This window comes from Siphateles boraxobius, unplaced genomic scaffold (assembly GCF_051911475.1).
Source record: "Siphateles boraxobius isolate OS27281-9 unplaced genomic scaffold, OSU_SipBor_1 18, whole genome shotgun sequence".
NCBI lineage: Eukaryota > Metazoa > Chordata > Actinopteri > Cypriniformes > Leuciscidae > Siphateles > Siphateles boraxobius.
In genome coordinates this window covers 13,127,743-13,145,000 of record NW_027508788.1, presented here as the reverse complement: position 1 = coordinate 13,145,000, position 17,258 = coordinate 13,127,743, and the positions used below count along the sequence as shown (strand labels likewise).

Sequence of the window (17,258 nt, the reverse complement as noted above, 5' to 3'; positions counted from 1 at the left end):
ACATCTTCAGCCTTCATCTGCTCCTCGATGTCTCTGATTGTGATTGTGAGAGATGAAATCTGTTTGCTCGTCTCCTCAATCTTCTCCTTCATCCTCTGACTCCTCTTCTCCTCTTCCTCTCTCAGCACTGTTATTCTGGCTGCTTCTTCATCATGTAAAAGCTGGTGAAGTTCCCTGAACTCTTCTTTAATCTGTGTCTCTGTGCTTTGAGCGTGACACTGAAATGAAAGACACAACAATATTGGCCAAACTAAATCAGTATCTACACTTCCAGAATTGCATTAATCACATTGTTTATTTCAAACCTTAATATCTTCAGCAGTATTACACAGATTATTTTCAAGATTCACAGATGTGCTCAGTTCTTTCTGTAAGCGTTCCAGTGAAGCTTTGAGTATTTCCTGAAAGAAAACAACAAAAACAGTGTCATCATCATCATCTTCTTCCGCTTATCTGGGGCCGGGTCGCGGGGGCAGCAGTCTAAGCGGAGATGCCCAGACTTCCCTCTCCCTAGACACTTCCTCCAGCTCTTCCGGGGAGACACCGAGGCGTTCCCAGGCCAGTCGGGAGACATAATCCCTCTAGCGTGTCCTCACCCAATGTCTAAGGGATCGCCCAGCCACCCTGCGAAGAAAGCTCATTTCGGCCGCCTGTGTCCGGGATCTTGTCCTTTCGGTCATGACCCACACAGGCACAACTCATGACCATAGGTGAGAGTAGGAACGTAGATCGACCGGTAAATCGAGAGCTGAGCTGAAAGGCGAAGAGATCCAACTCCTCCCACCTTACATATACCTAAACCTACCCATCTCCGCCCCCTGATCCCTAAACCCTCCCCTAATCCTAACCATCTCCACCCCTTGGATCTTGATCCGACTCCTCCCCGTGGATCTCATGTACTGCACTGAGGTGCTACTGGCTGCCGTTGCCTGAAACTTAAAGGGGACCTATTATGCAAAATTCACTTTTGCATGGTGTTTGTACATAAATGTGTGATGGCAGTGTGTGTACACAACCACCCTGCAGTGATAAAAATCCACCCACTCCTTTTTTTTAAATCCCCATAAATCATAAGCAGTGTCTCCCAACGACCTGTTTTCAGAATGTGGCTTTTGTGACATCACTAAAGCCACAGGCCCCGCCCACGAGTGTTGACAGACACTGCCGTTCTAACATAGACCCGCCATGATCGAGGTCACAGCGAGTTGAGAGTTGTACACATCCGCCATTGCTGCACTGACGAGAATGTCTCCCAAGCGTTGTCGGTGTTGTGTAGCTGGATGTATTAATCCACATAGCTCTGTTTATTTACTGGAGGGATAGGCCTAACGTTATTGATCATGGCAGTGATGAAAGTGAGAGCGCGCACTTTATTACAGTACATATGAGTTGTTTTACGGATATACAGTTTACCAGTTTATTAAGCACCCCCTGAAAAGGTGTGTATATATTTGTTTACTGTTAGTTGTAACTAGTGGCTTTTTTTTTACTTCGCTATGTATGATGATAATAATGAAAGGGAGAGAGTGTTCTTATACAGTGTTTATTCAGCGCTTACAGTGATTTTCTAAAGTGAAATTGACACTTCATCTTTTGTGTGATGTACAATAAACTTAATTGAACTCATCAGTATATTTTACAACATTCAGACGCGGTCCGCAACAACAGGCTTGTACTAATGGATAAAAGAAAGATGGAAAAACAAGTTATAACCGTAATTAAACTAGACTATACCTGTTCAGTCTCCATACAGCATATATTATCTGGCTCTGTGGGCATTATTGTCCGACTCCGGGTCGAAATGAACACGGCTACTGAGAGTTTGTTTTGATATTATCATTCCGTGAGATGAGATTGTCCTGACTCAGCGCGAGCGCGTGAGGCGCCGCCCTCTGGGGCGGCAGCAGCTGCTCATTTGCATTTAAAGGGATACACACTAAAACGGTGCGTTTTTCTGAGCCTCAAAAAGTGACAATTTATACATGCTGTAAAAAATTATCTGTTGGGTATTTTGAGCTAAAACTTCACATACACACTCTGGGGACATCAGAGACTTATTTTACATATTGTGAAAAGGGGCATAATAGGTCCCCTTTAAGATTGAGCCACTGTAGTCACTTGGACTATTTTAACGATGTCTTTAATAACTTTTCGAGGCCGGCAAGTTCAATCCCTGAAGAAGCCTATGGAGGAGTATGGAGGAATGGTCCAGCTCTCAGATTTCATTAAAAATATCTTAATTCGTGTTCCGAAGATGAACGAAGGTCTTACGGGGTTGGAACAACATGAGGGTGAGTAACTGACAGAATTTTCATTTTTTGGGGTGAACTAACCCTTTAAACATGAAACTAAACCGCCAATAGGTGGCGGCAAGTCACCGTTTTAATTAGTGAATCATTGAGTCATTCATACAAAAGATTTGTTCAAAACGCTGTATCATTCAGTAACTAAACACGCGCTGCTGTTGCTTTCCTCTGGAAATATTTTCGTCTGTGAAATAGAACAAAAACAATGCGACGTTGTTAGCAGAAATACACTACCCATTATCAATCGCTGTTTACATTGAATGTAATAAAATCACAATCATTGTCTGGTTGGGCAAGTAAAATTTAGAGCGCCAAAACAGATCACAACAGCTCGAAAGACGTCTATGGTCTCACTCCAGTCTAATTAGCACATTCCCAATTATTATCGTGAAGTTTACCGTGCTTGCAATTTCAAATAGTCTGTAGTGTGTCGTCATTGGGCGATCACGTGACTGCTGTGACGGCATTCACCTCTGGACGGACACTAAGGGGACTTTAAAAGAGAAGTGTGGGGCAAGCGAGAGACTCTCTGGGGTGGTGACCTGTGGAGAGCGTCTTGGCTGTCTCTCGGGGACAATAGGTCCTCCGGAGATGAAGATAGTTAGGTAGTTAGCTGCCTTGGGGGCGAGAGAGGATAGTTAGAGGGGGGGAAATTATTAGAGTGTCACCAATTACCTCGGAAGATTACTTGACTGTCACCCACATTCCACTGAGACTCAGCAAAGTAGCCTACTATGACGCGAACATCAAACGGACTCGAAGGAACTTGAGCTGTAAACACCGCCCAGCGTGCAGTTTGGTGGCGGCTGTGAATACGGAGGTTGCCTGCACTAACTACCCTATATGGATGGGTCTTCTTCACCCAGAGGGAGGGAAGTGCTTTTAATTTATTCCTGTATGAATTAACTGTTGTGAGTGTGTAACGAATAGCGGGCCAGGGAGGGAGGTCGGGGAATTGAGACCGGAGAGTTCCGCCCTATACTTGTGTTCACTGTGTGCCTATGGATTGGGGTGTCCCGTTGAGTTTAAAGCACTGTGTGACGTGTTAAGCGTGAAACTTACTGTGTGTAGATGACTTGTGCCTTGCGGGTCTTTTTGTGTGTCTGTTCTCTCATTCGTCTCTCTACTGGTATCCGTGATCAAGAGTCTTATCTATTTGAAATAAAGTGTAAACCCTTTCTGATTCAACTGACTGGCTGTTGAGAGTTTTTGATCACCGTAGGGCTGTTCATGAGGTTTATTACAAGTCTGTCAATAATTATTGAAATAGTCTGTCAATAATTATTAATATTTGAAACATCATTTATCTGACCTTATTGTCCGCGATAGCTTCATCTACAGGACAGAATCTGTGGTTGGTGTGTTTTCTGGAGTCTCGACACACTAAACACACGGGCTGTTGATCATCCAGACAGAAGAGTTTGAGCTTCTCGTTGTGAACGCTGCAGAGCATTTCACTTTCAGATGAAGATTTCTGTTTTCTCTCCTGTTTAAAACTCTCACACAAGTTCTTCAAAGCCAAATTTACCAGAGGACGATCAGTTGAAGATGTTGTTCGGCAAACCGGACATTGTTTAAGTGTTTTATTTTCCCAAACCCTCTGAATACAGCTTGAACAAACACTGTGGCTACACGAAAGAAGAACAGGATTTATAAAAATGTCACAGCACACCGGACAAGATAAATCCTCCTCAGCAAAAGATCTAGACGCCATTTTTTTAAGTTGCTTAGAAATGAATCTCAAAGTTTCACTTTCTGATAAAGCTAGGGTATGCAGTTTCAGAGAGGCGACCAATAGAAAGCTAGTCTTGAAAGCACGAGATCTCACACTCCCTTCAGCGTCTCCAAAGCCACGCCTCCTCCAAAACACATGCACGCGCACTGCAGAATTAGAATCAGAGGAGCTTTATTGACATGTATGTTTACACACACTTCCAGTGCAGAAGGCAAGTACAAACATAGTACAGGCAAACATAGGAATTACACAAAAATAAAATATAACACAATATTATAAGGGAAAAAAAAATCGAAATAATGCAATATAGTACAGTAAACGATTATATATATATATATATATATATATACATACATACATATATATATATATATATATATATATATATATATATATATATATATATATATATATATATAAACTTTAATTGATAAATCCTTAAAATCTTTAGGGGGAGTATTTAATATTTGCAATCAGAAATATTCAACCCCCCATAGATTTTAAGGATTTATCAATTAAAGTTTATCCAAAGAGCAAGTAATTTCTATTGATTGTTTTGAAAAAAAGAAGAAGAGAAAAAAAATTAAAAGTGTACATAGTTTTCATAAAAAAAAAACAAGTGTGTGTTTTACAAAGTACAGTGTTTTACTGTAGTAATAGAAACTTTGTAAAGGTCAGGAATTTGATGATGTGAAATTTAAGTGTAGTTGAAGTGTTAATGTTGTTTCAGAATTTGTACATCAGATTGCAACATTGATTTGTTAACATTACATTTGTTGTATTTTCAGCATTAAATGAGGCTACAAATATTATGTTGAATCAATATTACATTGTAACATTGATTTCATGACATTCCAACATTTGTTTTTTCATGTTCATTTATTTTCCGACAGCTGGGAACTGGATCTCATAGTTGTCATGTTCGGCTTTCCCGAGAAGCCCCTACGGGGGGCATTTACGGGCCTTTGCCCCCCAGCAACGAGTTACTGGTCTAATTTCATTTTCTTTTTCTTGCTTTGCCCCCCAGAAATGAATTAATTGTCTAATTTCATTTTCTTTTTCTTTATTTGCCCCCAAGAAATTAGTTGATGGTCTAATTTCATTTTCTTTTTCTTTCTTTGCCCCCAAGAAATGAGTTGATGGTCTAATTTCATTTTCTTTTTCTTGTTTGCTTGCAATGTTGTCTGAAGCTGAAGAGAGAGAACAGATTCACACTCATATTAAGACAAATAAACAGAAATCATTGCTGCGTTCTGTCATACTCACTTTTACCAACATTGTCCTGCATCTTCTGTAAGACATTGAGCTTCAGGTTGGTCAGGTGATCTGTGAAAGTGATCGCCACACTTGGACTGGGGTCTGGATCTGGAATATATTGGGCTCTGAAACAACATTCAAGAGTCAGAGATGCTGAAGGTTTATTGTGGTTCTGTATAGAAATCGAGGGTTCTTGACTAAATCTTAATAACCCTTAATGCCAAAAGTTTCAAAGGAGAAATGTCTTAAATTTTTACTCTTATACTTAATTGGTTATTTCAAATTTTTAGTAATAAAGATTACAAGCTGTTAAATGCATAAAATGTAATACTTGAATGAATAAATGAATGGGTTAAATCAAACTAAATTCATAAAATGATGGGAACCTCTACAAGGTTCTATATATGAAGCGTCAGACGGAACCCTTTAAGATTCTATATAGAACCTTTTCTTCTAAGAGTGATGATTAGAGTTCAGAAGCACAGAGACAAACAAACAAACACAAACCTTTGCAATGTGACCTTAAAGTTCTGTAAAGAAAAATAAAGAAATGTAAATTATTCAGCAAAACTGAGTTATGATCTCTGAAATTGACATTCATATGCTATAATTGGAGAATAATGAAGATTAATTGACACCTGCAGGAATGAAGCATCTTCAGCCTTCATCTGCTCCTCGATGTCTCTGATTGTGATTGTGAGAGATGAAATCTGTTTTCTCGTCCCTTTAATCTTCTTCTTCATCCTCTGACTCCTCTTCTCCTCTTCCTCTCTCAGCACTGTTATTCTGGACGCTTCTTCATCATGTAAAAGCTGGTGAAGTTCCTCAAACTCATCTTTAATCTGAGTCTCTGTGCTTTGAGCGAGAAACTGAAATGAGAGACAACAATATTGGCCAAACTAGATCTACATCAGTATCTACACTTCCAGAATTGCATTAATCACATTATTTCAAACCTTAATTTCTTCAGTAGTTTCACACAGATTCTGTCCACGATTCACAGATATTCTCAGTTCCTTCTGTAAGCGTTCCAGTGAAGCTTTGAGTATCTCCTGAAAGAAAACAACAAAAACAGTGTTTATTGTTAAATGTATTTTATTTTGGGGGTTTTGCCTCTTTTATTTATAGTACAGACAGTGGAGGGAATGGATTTGAGCTGACAGATGCACCACAACAACTCTTAAAACTTAATCTGATGCACTAAACTGAAATATTAAAAGCAAACATTAGATCATTTAGTTTTAGACTAAAGAAATAAGACTTTTTTTTTTTAGCATTTTGTTTTCATGTTGGTTAAGCCTAACTCTATAGCTGTGTCCCAATGTGAAGGCTGCATCCTTCGAAGGACACACTATAGCCTTTGTAGGATTTCCTAATTGCACATCCAGTTGTTCCCTATTACCGTTCCAGGCGCCAATCAACGGTGCAAGAGTACAGCTGCCATCCTGATAATTCATTTTATATAATTGAGTAAACAGCTATGGAGCCAGAATTGGCTATTGACATTTTTATGTTTTATATTTTACTGGAGGACATGGTGAGGATGTTTCATGTATTTTCGGCTTAGCCATGACCATGGCCAGAGCCGGTTTACTGCGTCCCGATTCAGAGGCTGCGTCCTGACTCCTGAATTGCCGGATTACACTTTCAACTGTTAAACTGTAAAGTATTGGGCGTTTACTTATGTAAATAATGTAATGAAATATGACAAGCAAAGAAAACATAATTAGCAATGTATATATAAGGTTCAAATGTTCACTTATAGCTTACCTTGATGCAATTTTGTAGGCTAGTGTATTCTTTGTATTATGTACATAAATGGACCATGGTGAATATATTTACAGAGGTTTTCAGCTCCGTATTACAAAACAAAACAATCCGTGGCGACGGTTTTGCAATCTGTCCCCTCAGTTTATAAACTGTACTCACGAATTCTTAAACTGTTCCTTCGGTTTAACAAAACGTGCACATGGATTAATCCATTTGTGTACTTTTGCGTCCATTTGTTTTTCCTTTTTTAACCCGTAATTGAAAAATGAACGGTTGTTGTATTTTTACGCCAAAATTTTAATTTGAACTGTAGGCTACACACCAAATCCTGCGCAAAAAATAAATAAAATATTGATGTATTTTCAGATTTTTGTTGATGACTTTTTGCCCCTTTATTAAACATTTAAAATATTCACAAATTAATATGGAAAAAAATTCGATTTTACTGGTTTACTAAGGCCAAATTAGAACCTGGAAATTATATTTTTTCCCGCAGTGCTGAATGAGAAGAGCGATGTCTCTGGAACCATAGAGCTGATTTATAGGCTAATGATAATAAACGTGTGGTTACACGGACCCATTTTAATTGTTTATTAATAAACTAGTGTTTTATAAATCAGTGTCGGCTGCAAACATATCTCTATCTCCGCTGTAATGCGGATGCACCTTCAGAGAGAAATGCACCTTTCATACGGATTACATGATCAGATGGTATTTGGTTTCAATTCAAATTTTTTCGTTTAAAAGTGGACATTTCGAGCTTTATAAAGGTAGGCTATATTTTGTTTCAGTTCATTTATGAGACGCGCTCCAGAGATCATGAAAGTGTGCCTGATTCTTTTATTTTATTTTACAAAAGCACAACGTTTTCTTGTTATTGTGAGTTTACACAAATAAAAGTAGTTGGGAATGATGTATTATTATTTTCTGTATGACCAGAAATGATAAGAGTATTTTAAGTTGTTTCCACTGTTGATAGGAAAATGCAAGTGTTTGCGCCGGCGTCTCCGTGCCATGCAGTGCGCACTCCACACTCCGCACAAACACTTGGATATGCGTCAAAATCTTGTGTTTATTTGTGATAATCTTAGCCCTGTATTATTATTGTCTAACTTGTATTATGACTGACATTTGACAAATTGCTTTGTTCTTTTTTTTGATAAAAGAGTCTTCTAAATATGTAGCCTAAATGTAATAATAATGATAATTATTATTATTATTTGCGTTTATAACTATAAATGAGTTCACTGAAGACAGTAATATGTTTATCATAAACTAATTGATGAATGTTTTATTTTTATATAACCTAACCTTTTACAGTTTTGGAAATGTGTTTGTGTTATATTTCTTTTTTATATGTGTAGTCTTTTTTTGCTTTTTAGAAAATTCAAGAAATTATCCATTTTAAAAAATTAAGTTTAAACACAATGCAATGCATCCCGCACCTAAACAGGAGGCCTGGTTGAATGATCCGGCACTGACTGGGGGAGGGGCCACAAATCCGTGAGTATACGCCAAGCGGGTAATCCATCAGCCGGAAACTGAAGCCGCCATTGTAGCAGACCATCACCTGCTGTTAGCATTCCATTGATTCCCATTCATTTTGGTGTCACTTTGACAGCGAATAACTTTACATCTGAGGCGTCCAAAGACTTCATTTGTCCATTATTTATTTCTAAAGAAACACGACAATGTATAAAAGGCTCCATTACTTTGTATCTTACGTTATGGCCCCGTAGAAGCCGTTTTTGTAAAATTAGGCTAACGATTGTGTCATAACCACGCGACTTTCTGGCAAACAATAGAGAAATTACCGTATAGACATGAGGAGAAGCTCGCAGGCAATCTTTGACTGTCTGAGGCAATCGTAGGGACATAGAGGCATAAAGTCAAGGAGAAGCCCTTAGATAGAGAGTCCATATAAAAGCAACCGCACAAAATATTTCAACAACGTTTTTGAGGAATTAGGTGATTCAGATTTGTCTTGGCAATGCTACTAGAAAATTTACAACTGTCAGACTGTCGTCACGCTCAGTTTGAGCCTGCGCAGTCGCTCAGCCATCAGGAAGTGAGTGCTATAAACGGTATTCAGTTTTCTCTGTTGAAATCAAGGGGGTCGCTGTGTCCATTTCTTTTACTGTCTATGGTATACGCACTGACGGCACATCCGGGAACTTAACTGTCAATTTCGTCCCCGCCCCTTTTTAGGGGAAAACAAACTAGACTTCCCATAGACTTCAGTACAAAATAACGGCACAAACCAACGTCAGTACACAGCCGGCAGACGTGAATAATTTAAGAAATCACTAATATAAAACATGTCAAGTAATTAAATGTCCACCCTGCAAGATACATCAACAAACTTAATTTGGTCAATTTAAAAACATGTCCCTTCATTCTCCCACGCTCTATGCATGGGAAGTCTTTTTATTTTCCCCTAAAAGTGGGCGAGAATCTGTTAAGAGACATTCTAGGACGTTGCGCCGGTTGTGCGTATAGATTTTACAAACCCGTGGGAACGGATTGCAAAAGCGTAGGCACGGTTTATGAATTTGTGGGTACAGATTGCAAAAACTGAACGCATGGTTTACAAATCTGAGAGCACGGATTTGGAACTTGTGGGTACGGTTTATTAATCCGTGTGTAACGATTTGTTAAACCGAGGGAACAGTTTAAGAATTCGTGAGTAGTTTATAAACTGAGGGGACGGATTGCAAAATAAAAAAATTTCTTTCAAAAAAGAAATTTAAATTTCTCTCTGGACTCAATGATAAATACGTCTGACCGTTGGAACGAACCAAAACAACTAGAAAATCGCCTTCATGATGATTTATGGTGATTTTATTTCCGTTAGACCTTTTCCTACATTGGCGCTGATGCTTAAAGAGGAAGGGCTCCCCTGTTCCATGATGGCGGCTCTTTTGATACATTCGTTCCAATGAACTGCCATAGCCAAGGCGACATCTAGTGATAATATGGAACTGAAGGAGAGCAACCAGAACTGGAACCGGAACAAAGCTCTTAAAGGAGCCACGCACTGTATTTAACAATACTGCAAAATGACCATATAACCAGGACTTGACATTAACTTTTTTGGTTTTCCAAAGTTACTAGCCACACAGCATTTTTACTAGCCACATTTTTGTTGTTGTGAAATTACCTGATTAAAGTTGTACTATGGCATGCGAAAATTTACTTGAACTAGATTTACAATCCTTTTAAATGTAAAACCACTGTACACACCCAAATAAGACTACATAAATGTATAACAATATAGGTCATTATCATTAGCTCTGATAAGGTTGTGTGTGTAAAGCTCCTTTTTTAAAATAAAACCATGTATTAAGATAAAGACAAAGTAGTTTCTTATTGCATAATAAAAGTGGTGCATGGATGTAGAAGATTAATAAAAAAGATAAAAAACTAAACTGAAAAAACCTTTAGCATTAGAAATACTGTGTGTTTAAATATCAGAATCAGACTCAGAATTACTTTATTATTAAGTTGCAATGGAAAGTAGGTCAGTCTCGAAACCTCACGAAAAATGCATGCCATGGTTCGGACAAAGTTGCTTTTATTTTCATACTAGTGATGGGCGGATCGATCCTGAAGTATCGATACTTCGATACTGACGTGGTATCGAAAAGGATCGATCCTCACACAAAAATATCGATCCAAATGTGTGTTTTTTTTACCAGTAATTTTTTTATTAATTTAGCATGCAATTCAGTGCGTAAAATAAGCTTCTAATTGGAAAAATAAGCGAATGTTAGCGGGTAATTGTGTAGGATAGAACCTTTTCTCCTAGTCATCTGTATACAAGACGAAACCAATCAATCACAGAGAGCGTTCGATGCCGGTGCTTCGCTGAGCTCACAGGCCCAGTGCGTTTGGGAAACGAAGCCTTGCTTAGATGACAGAGAAACAATCGGGAGTTATTTCGCAATAAACAAACCAAAACTGTACATAATGGTTTAAAATGTTGACGTCAGTAAGATCTTTTTAATGAAATTAATATTTTTATTCAACAAGGATCGATACATTAAATTGATCAAAAGTGACAGTCAAGGGTTTTACACTGTAAAAAAAAATCTACTTCATATAAATGCTGTTCTTTCAACTTTGTTCATCAAATAATTCTGCATAAAATGTATCATGATTTCCAACAAAATATGAAACTGTTTTCAACATTGATAATAATAAGAAATGTTTCCTGAGCAGCAAATCAGCATATTAAAATGAATTATCATCATGACTTGAGTAATGATGCCGAAAATTTAGCTTTGATCACATGAATAAATTACAGTTTACTATGGCATAGAAAACAGATAGCCTATGTTAAATTGTTAAATTGTAATATTACAGTTTTTACTAAGAGAAATAAAAATCTTACAGACCCCAAACTTTTGAACAGTAGGCTAGTACTATAATTTGGGTAGTTTTGTAAAAGTCACTGACTAATTAAAGGGGAGTTGAGAGCACAGATCACAAAATATTTAGGCCTAGTAGTCATGAAAACGTGTTCAGATTTAGCATATTAATGATGCTGTTACGAATTTGCGTGGAAGTAAAGGCAGTAGGCGGATCTAAATGCAGCAGTAGACTTTAATTACTGACTCAGAACAGACAAGACACTCGTGGTACGCACATTAAACATACATTCAATAACTGACCACGAACAAAAGAGCAGACAGGATTTAAATACACAGACGGGATGAGGGAACAAGACACAGCTGGGGCAAATCAGAACACCGAGCGGGACCATACAACCTAACAAGACAACACACCTGAAACAAGGGACATAATAATGACATGACTAGGATAACAGACTACAATTAACAAGGCACAAACTGAATAAAAGACCAAAGACAGAGAAACCACAAACCAGAAACATGACAAAATGAATAAACACCGTAACATTATCCCCCCCTTCCATAAGGCGCGACCCCGCGCCGAATGAACATCAAATAGGGGCGGGAGGGTGGGCGCCCTGGAGGCTGACGAGGGCGTGGCTTGCCCGGAACAGGAAGCCTCCAGGGCGGAGCAGGACGTGACGGCGGCCAGGGCGGAGCAGGACGAGGCGAAGGCCAGGGCGGAGCAGGACGAGGCGAAGGCCAGGGCGGAGCAGGACGAGGCGAAGGCCAGGGCGGAGCATGGCGTGGCGAAGGCCAGGGCGGAGCATGGCGTGGCGAAGGCCAGGGCGGAGCATGGCGTGGCAAAGGCCAGGGTGGAGCATGGCGTGGCAAAGGCCAGGGTGGAGCATGGCGTGGCAAAGGCCAGGGTGGAGCATGGCGTGGCAAAGGCCAGGGTGGAGCATGGCGTGGCAAAGGCCAGGGTGGAGCATGGCGTGGCAAAGGCCAGGGTGGAGCATGGCGTGGCAAAGGCCAGGGTGGAGCATGGCGTGGCAAAGGCCAGGGCGGAGCACGATGAGATGGTGGCCAGGTCGGGGCAGACTCAGACGAGGATGAGGACCATGTCGACGTCGTCTCCATGGCCCTCACGGAGTACCTTCTGCCCCCCCCCAAAAAATACTTGGGGAAATCCTCGGGAGGAACCTCCAGGTGGTAGATGGGTTCCGGGCAGGCCTCCCGGAGCTTGAAGGGCGCAGGCAGGGCGAGGCGCAGAGGCGGGGCCGGCAGGGCGAGGCGCAGAGGCGGGGCCGGCAGGGCGAGGCGCAGAGGCGGGGCCGGCAGGGCGAGGCGCAGAGGCGGGGCCGGCAGGGCGAGGAGTCTGGGAACGCCCTCCGTAGCCTGGCGAAGCAAACGAGTCCTCCTCCTCCTTCTGCGACGACGCTTCACTGGGCTTGATTCACTACCGGACGTACTTGACTCAGTAGACTCACTTGACTCGGCACTTGATTCACTTGACTCGGCACTTGATTCACTTGACTCGGCACTTGACTCGGAACTTGACTCGGCACTTGACTCGGAACTTGACTCGGCACTTGACTCGGAACTTGACTCGGCACTTGACTCGGAACTTGACTCGGAACTTGACTCGGAACTTGACTCGGAACTTGACTCGGAACTTGACTCACTTGACTCGGAACTTGACTCACTTGACTCGGAACTTGACTCACTTGACTCGGAACTTGACTCACTTGACTCACTTGACTCGGAACTTGACTCACTTGACTCACTTGACTCGGAACTTGACTCAGAACTTGATTCGGAACTTGACTCGGAACTTGATTCACTTGACCCGGCGGCGCTTGACTCACTTGACTCGGCGGCGCTTGACTCACTTGACTCGGCGGCACTTGACTCGGCGGCAATTGACTCGCTTGACTCGGGAAGCGCGGTCTCACTTGACTCGGCGGCACTTGACTCACTTGACTCGGGTTCGTCGAGGCTGAAGCGACGTGCGGGTTTGGAAGACAGAAGCTCAGCCTCAGGCATGTCGATCTCGGCAGGAAGAAGCTCAGGCATGTCGGTCTCGGCAGGAAGAAGCTCAGGCATGTCGTGGAAAGCGGGCTCGACTCGGTTCACGTGAAGCGCAGGCTCGTGGAGCGTGGTCTCGGCTGAGCAGCTGGAGTGAAGCGCGGGCGCGACCGGGCTGACGTTAAGCGCAGGCTCTCGCAGCTTCTCCTCCACGCCCACAGTAAACGGGGAACCGCTCCACAACAGGGCCAGGTCAACGTACCATTCTAAAGATCCGTGAGGACCAGGTTCGGGCATCAGAGACCGGAGTGGTTCCGATAATCCTCCGCGGAAGAAGATCTTCAAGCCGTGGGTGTTCATTTGCGCGAGATATGCCAGCTCGAGGAATTCTGCGACATAATCCTCGATGGCGCGATTCTCCTGGCGAAGACGGAGGATCTGGACATCAGGACTCCAGGTAGGCATGGCTGCTAGATCCTAGGGGGTCAGTTATTCTGTTACGAATTTGCGTGGAAGTAAAGGCAGTAGGCGGATCTAAATGCAGCAGTAGACTTTAATTACTGACTCAGAACAGACAAGACACTCGTGGTACGCACATTAAACATACATTCAATAACTGACCACGAACAAAAGAGCAGACAGGATTTAAATACACAGACGGGATGAGGGAACAAGACACAGCTGGGGCAAATCAGAACACCGAGCGGGACCATACAACCTAACAAGACAACACACCTGAAACAAGGGACATAATAATGACATGACTAGGATAACAGACTACAATTAACAAGGCACAAACTGAATAAAAGACCAAAGACAGAGAAACCACAAACCAGAAACATGACAAAATGAATAAACACCGTAACAGATGCATTCACCTCATAAATCATGACACACTGCTGTAAGTGCATACAAGTTCAAATGCATGCTTTTAAAATGAAAAAGTATCGGTATCGGTATCGATATCGGCGATACTGGCCCTGTATTTACTTGGTATCGGATCGATACAGAAATTTGCAGTATCGCCCATCACTATTTCATACAAATTTGAGGGGAACGTTCCTCTCATCATAAAGAACACATTTCAGTTTGTGTCAATTTTTGTGCTCAGACCCTAATAATGACTACTGGTAAGGTTGACAAGAAATGGATAGAGATATACAATATAAATGTAAACACTCCTTATCATCAACAACAACAGCAGTAAATAATAGAGTCGAAAAATCATCTCTGCATTAGAACAACAATGAGCAAAGAAGAACAAATTATTTTTGGCTCATCAATTCAAATTCTGAAAAAATACTAAAAAATAGAGCGCAAGGCAACACTGTGTGCATGTATTACTCATGGGAGTTTTAGTGTCACACTGCAATATGGCTTATTTCAGATGCCTCTTGAAAAGACTACAATTATTCAACCCGCCAACGTGGCTAGTTGGAGTTACTGTGTTTCCCGCCAAGAGCAAAATCCACCCGCATTTGGCGGGTGTTAATGTCAAGCCCTGCATATAACCATAGAAATACGACATCTCAATTAATAGAAATCAATACCAGTAAAATAAATGAAATGATATATTAAAATAATAATTTCCAAAATATTAAATAACAATAATAACAAAGGGGGAGATATTAAGTGAAATTAATAAATAAATATAACACCCGTTATTAGTTGTCAAAGTGAAATTGTCTATCAATAATTATTGATATTTGATTTAATTAAATGTTTCAAACATCATCTGACCTTATTGTCCACGACAGCTTCATCTACAGGACAGAATCTGTGGTTGGTGTGTTTTCTTGAGTCTCGACACACTAAACACACGGGCTGTTGATCATCCAGACAGAAGAGTTTGATCGTCTCGTTGTGAACACTGCAGACTCCAGATCTAGACTTCTGTTTTTTCTCCTGTTTAAAACTCTCGCACATGTTCCTCAAAGCCAAATTTATCGGAGGACGATCAGTTGAAGATGTTCTTCGGCAAACCGGACATTCTTTAAATGTTTTATTTTTCCAAACCCTCTTAATACAGCTTGAACAAACACTGTGGCTACACGACAGAAGAACAGGATTTATAAAAATGTCATAGCACACCGGACAAGATAAATCCTCTTCAGCTGAAGATCTAGACGCCATTTTTCATAGTGGCTTAGAAATGAATCTCAAAGTAAAGTTTCACTTTTCGATAAAGCTAGGGTATGCAGTTTCAGAGAGGCGACCAATAGCAAGCTAGTCTTGAAAGCACGAGATCTCACACTTCCTTCAGAGGGTCTCCAAAGCCACGCCTCCTCCAAAACACATGCACGCGCACTGCAGACTTAGAATCAGAGGAGCTTTATTGACATGTATGTTTACACGCACAAGGAACTTGTTTTGGTGACAGAAGCTTCCATTGCAGAAGGCAAGTACAGACAAACATAGGAATTATACAAAAATAAAATATAACAATATTATAAATAAAAAAATGATATAATGCAATATAGTACAGTAAAAGAAACATATAAAGAATATATACAGCTGCACTTCAGGGAAAAGTGAGGTCCCGCAGCGTAATAGCCAGACCGCATGTCTCCACTCTTTTCCCACATGAACAGCAACAAGAAGAGAGAGGGTCACTGAAATAATGCCCGTTTTATCTTCTGTAGAGGTCACACCTCTTGAGTTTGGCTTGGCCAATGAAAAAGGTGTAATTTCAAGCAAGAAAAGATTCTTTGTTTGGAAGACGACTCATTTGCATTATCAGAGTGGGCTGGCCATTTTGAGTCCCTTTATACTCTGATTAATATAACAGGCGTACAATGCATGTTATAAGGAGGTGATATACACCAATATGTAGCTATATATAATATTCATTCAAAACGAATGCTGTCTTTATGAGTGGATCATTGACCACCAATTTGTTCAAAAACGAAGATTCATTTAGTAACGTGTGTTCCTGCAGAGACTTTTGCCTTGTCCACATACCCACACTTGTGGTCTTGGCCACTTGAGAGCGTGTGCACTCGACAGAAAGTAAGTCTGTAGGACTGTCCCATGTCTTGAAAATGCCGAAGTGCAGTGCCCTTAATGCACACTAAACCCAAACACCACTTCGGAGCGGTATTCGAGGCTAAGCATATCCCATCATGTATTATGTTCGGGAATTCATGTGCCCCGAAATCGTGAGATGTAGAGGAAAACATTTCACTGTAATTTAAATTATTTAGATACATACAATTTGGTAGTAAAAACATAAAGTGTTGCACATTTTATTGGTGCAAAGATGAATATGGTATGTGTAGGCCTATTTTGTACAACATGTGCAACTGTTTTTATCACTTAATTAGAAGCACCACAATTTAAAATTTGTGTCTTCTGTTAGTTACATAGTGACTACTGAACAGACATGTAAAAGTTTATTTTAAAATGCAAAGTATTGAAAATATAATAAATAAAAGCTCTGTAAACACTCACATTTTTTGCAAGACTATAAGTGTGTCCCATCGAGTAATCAAAAGTTCTACACACACTTGAAGTCTTTACGCCTATTTGGGAAATACGTCATGCAAGTAGACAAGTGGTCTAGTGCAAAGACCCACAAGTGTGGGCATTTGGACAAGGCATTTGTTTGGAACTATTTTGATTGTGAAAGAGCAAAGAAGTCTTTCACAGACTGTGCCAACTAAACCACATGCGGAGCAGCCGTTAAGATGCTCAAAAATGCAAATCAGACACATTCATAATAAATCTAAATAATAAAAAAAATTGTTGCTTAAATACAGGGCAGTTCAGTAACAAATATCCTAATTTGACAGATGACGAGATCCAAATTAC

At 40.6% G+C, this 17,258-nt stretch overlaps 1 protein-coding gene across 3 annotated transcripts in view; it reads right to left on the bottom strand.

Annotated features, from left to right (window-relative positions):
• LOC143741170 (E3 ubiquitin-protein ligase TRIM17-like) overlaps positions 1 to 15,717 on the bottom strand; it is a 17,036-nt gene extending 1,319 nt beyond the window's left edge. Inside the window, exons 1-8 of one of the 3 annotated variants that reach the window (XR_013204952.1) lie at positions 15,189 to 15,717; positions 6,255 to 6,350; positions 5,937 to 6,167; positions 5,806 to 5,828; positions 5,308 to 5,423; positions 3,619 to 3,792; positions 306 to 401; positions 1 to 218 (exon numbers count right to left, since the gene is read on the bottom strand). The exon at positions 1 to 218 is cut by the window's left edge and continues 13 nt beyond it. Coding sequence is in view for 2 of the 3 variants with exons in the window: in XM_077233598.1 (XP_077089713.1) it covers positions 4,984 to 5,231; positions 5,308 to 5,423; positions 5,806 to 5,828; positions 5,937 to 6,167; positions 6,255 to 6,350; positions 15,189 to 15,581 (1,107 nt within the window). In the remaining variant the exon portion in view is untranslated. Of the gene's footprint in view, positions 219 to 305; positions 402 to 3,618; positions 3,793 to 4,653; positions 5,232 to 5,307; positions 5,424 to 5,805; positions 5,829 to 5,936; positions 6,168 to 6,254; positions 6,351 to 15,188 lie in introns of those variants that run through there. The other 2 variants (XM_077233598.1, XM_077233599.1) reach the window with 2 other exon arrangements.
• Positions 15,718 to 17,258: the final 1,541 nt, after the last annotated feature.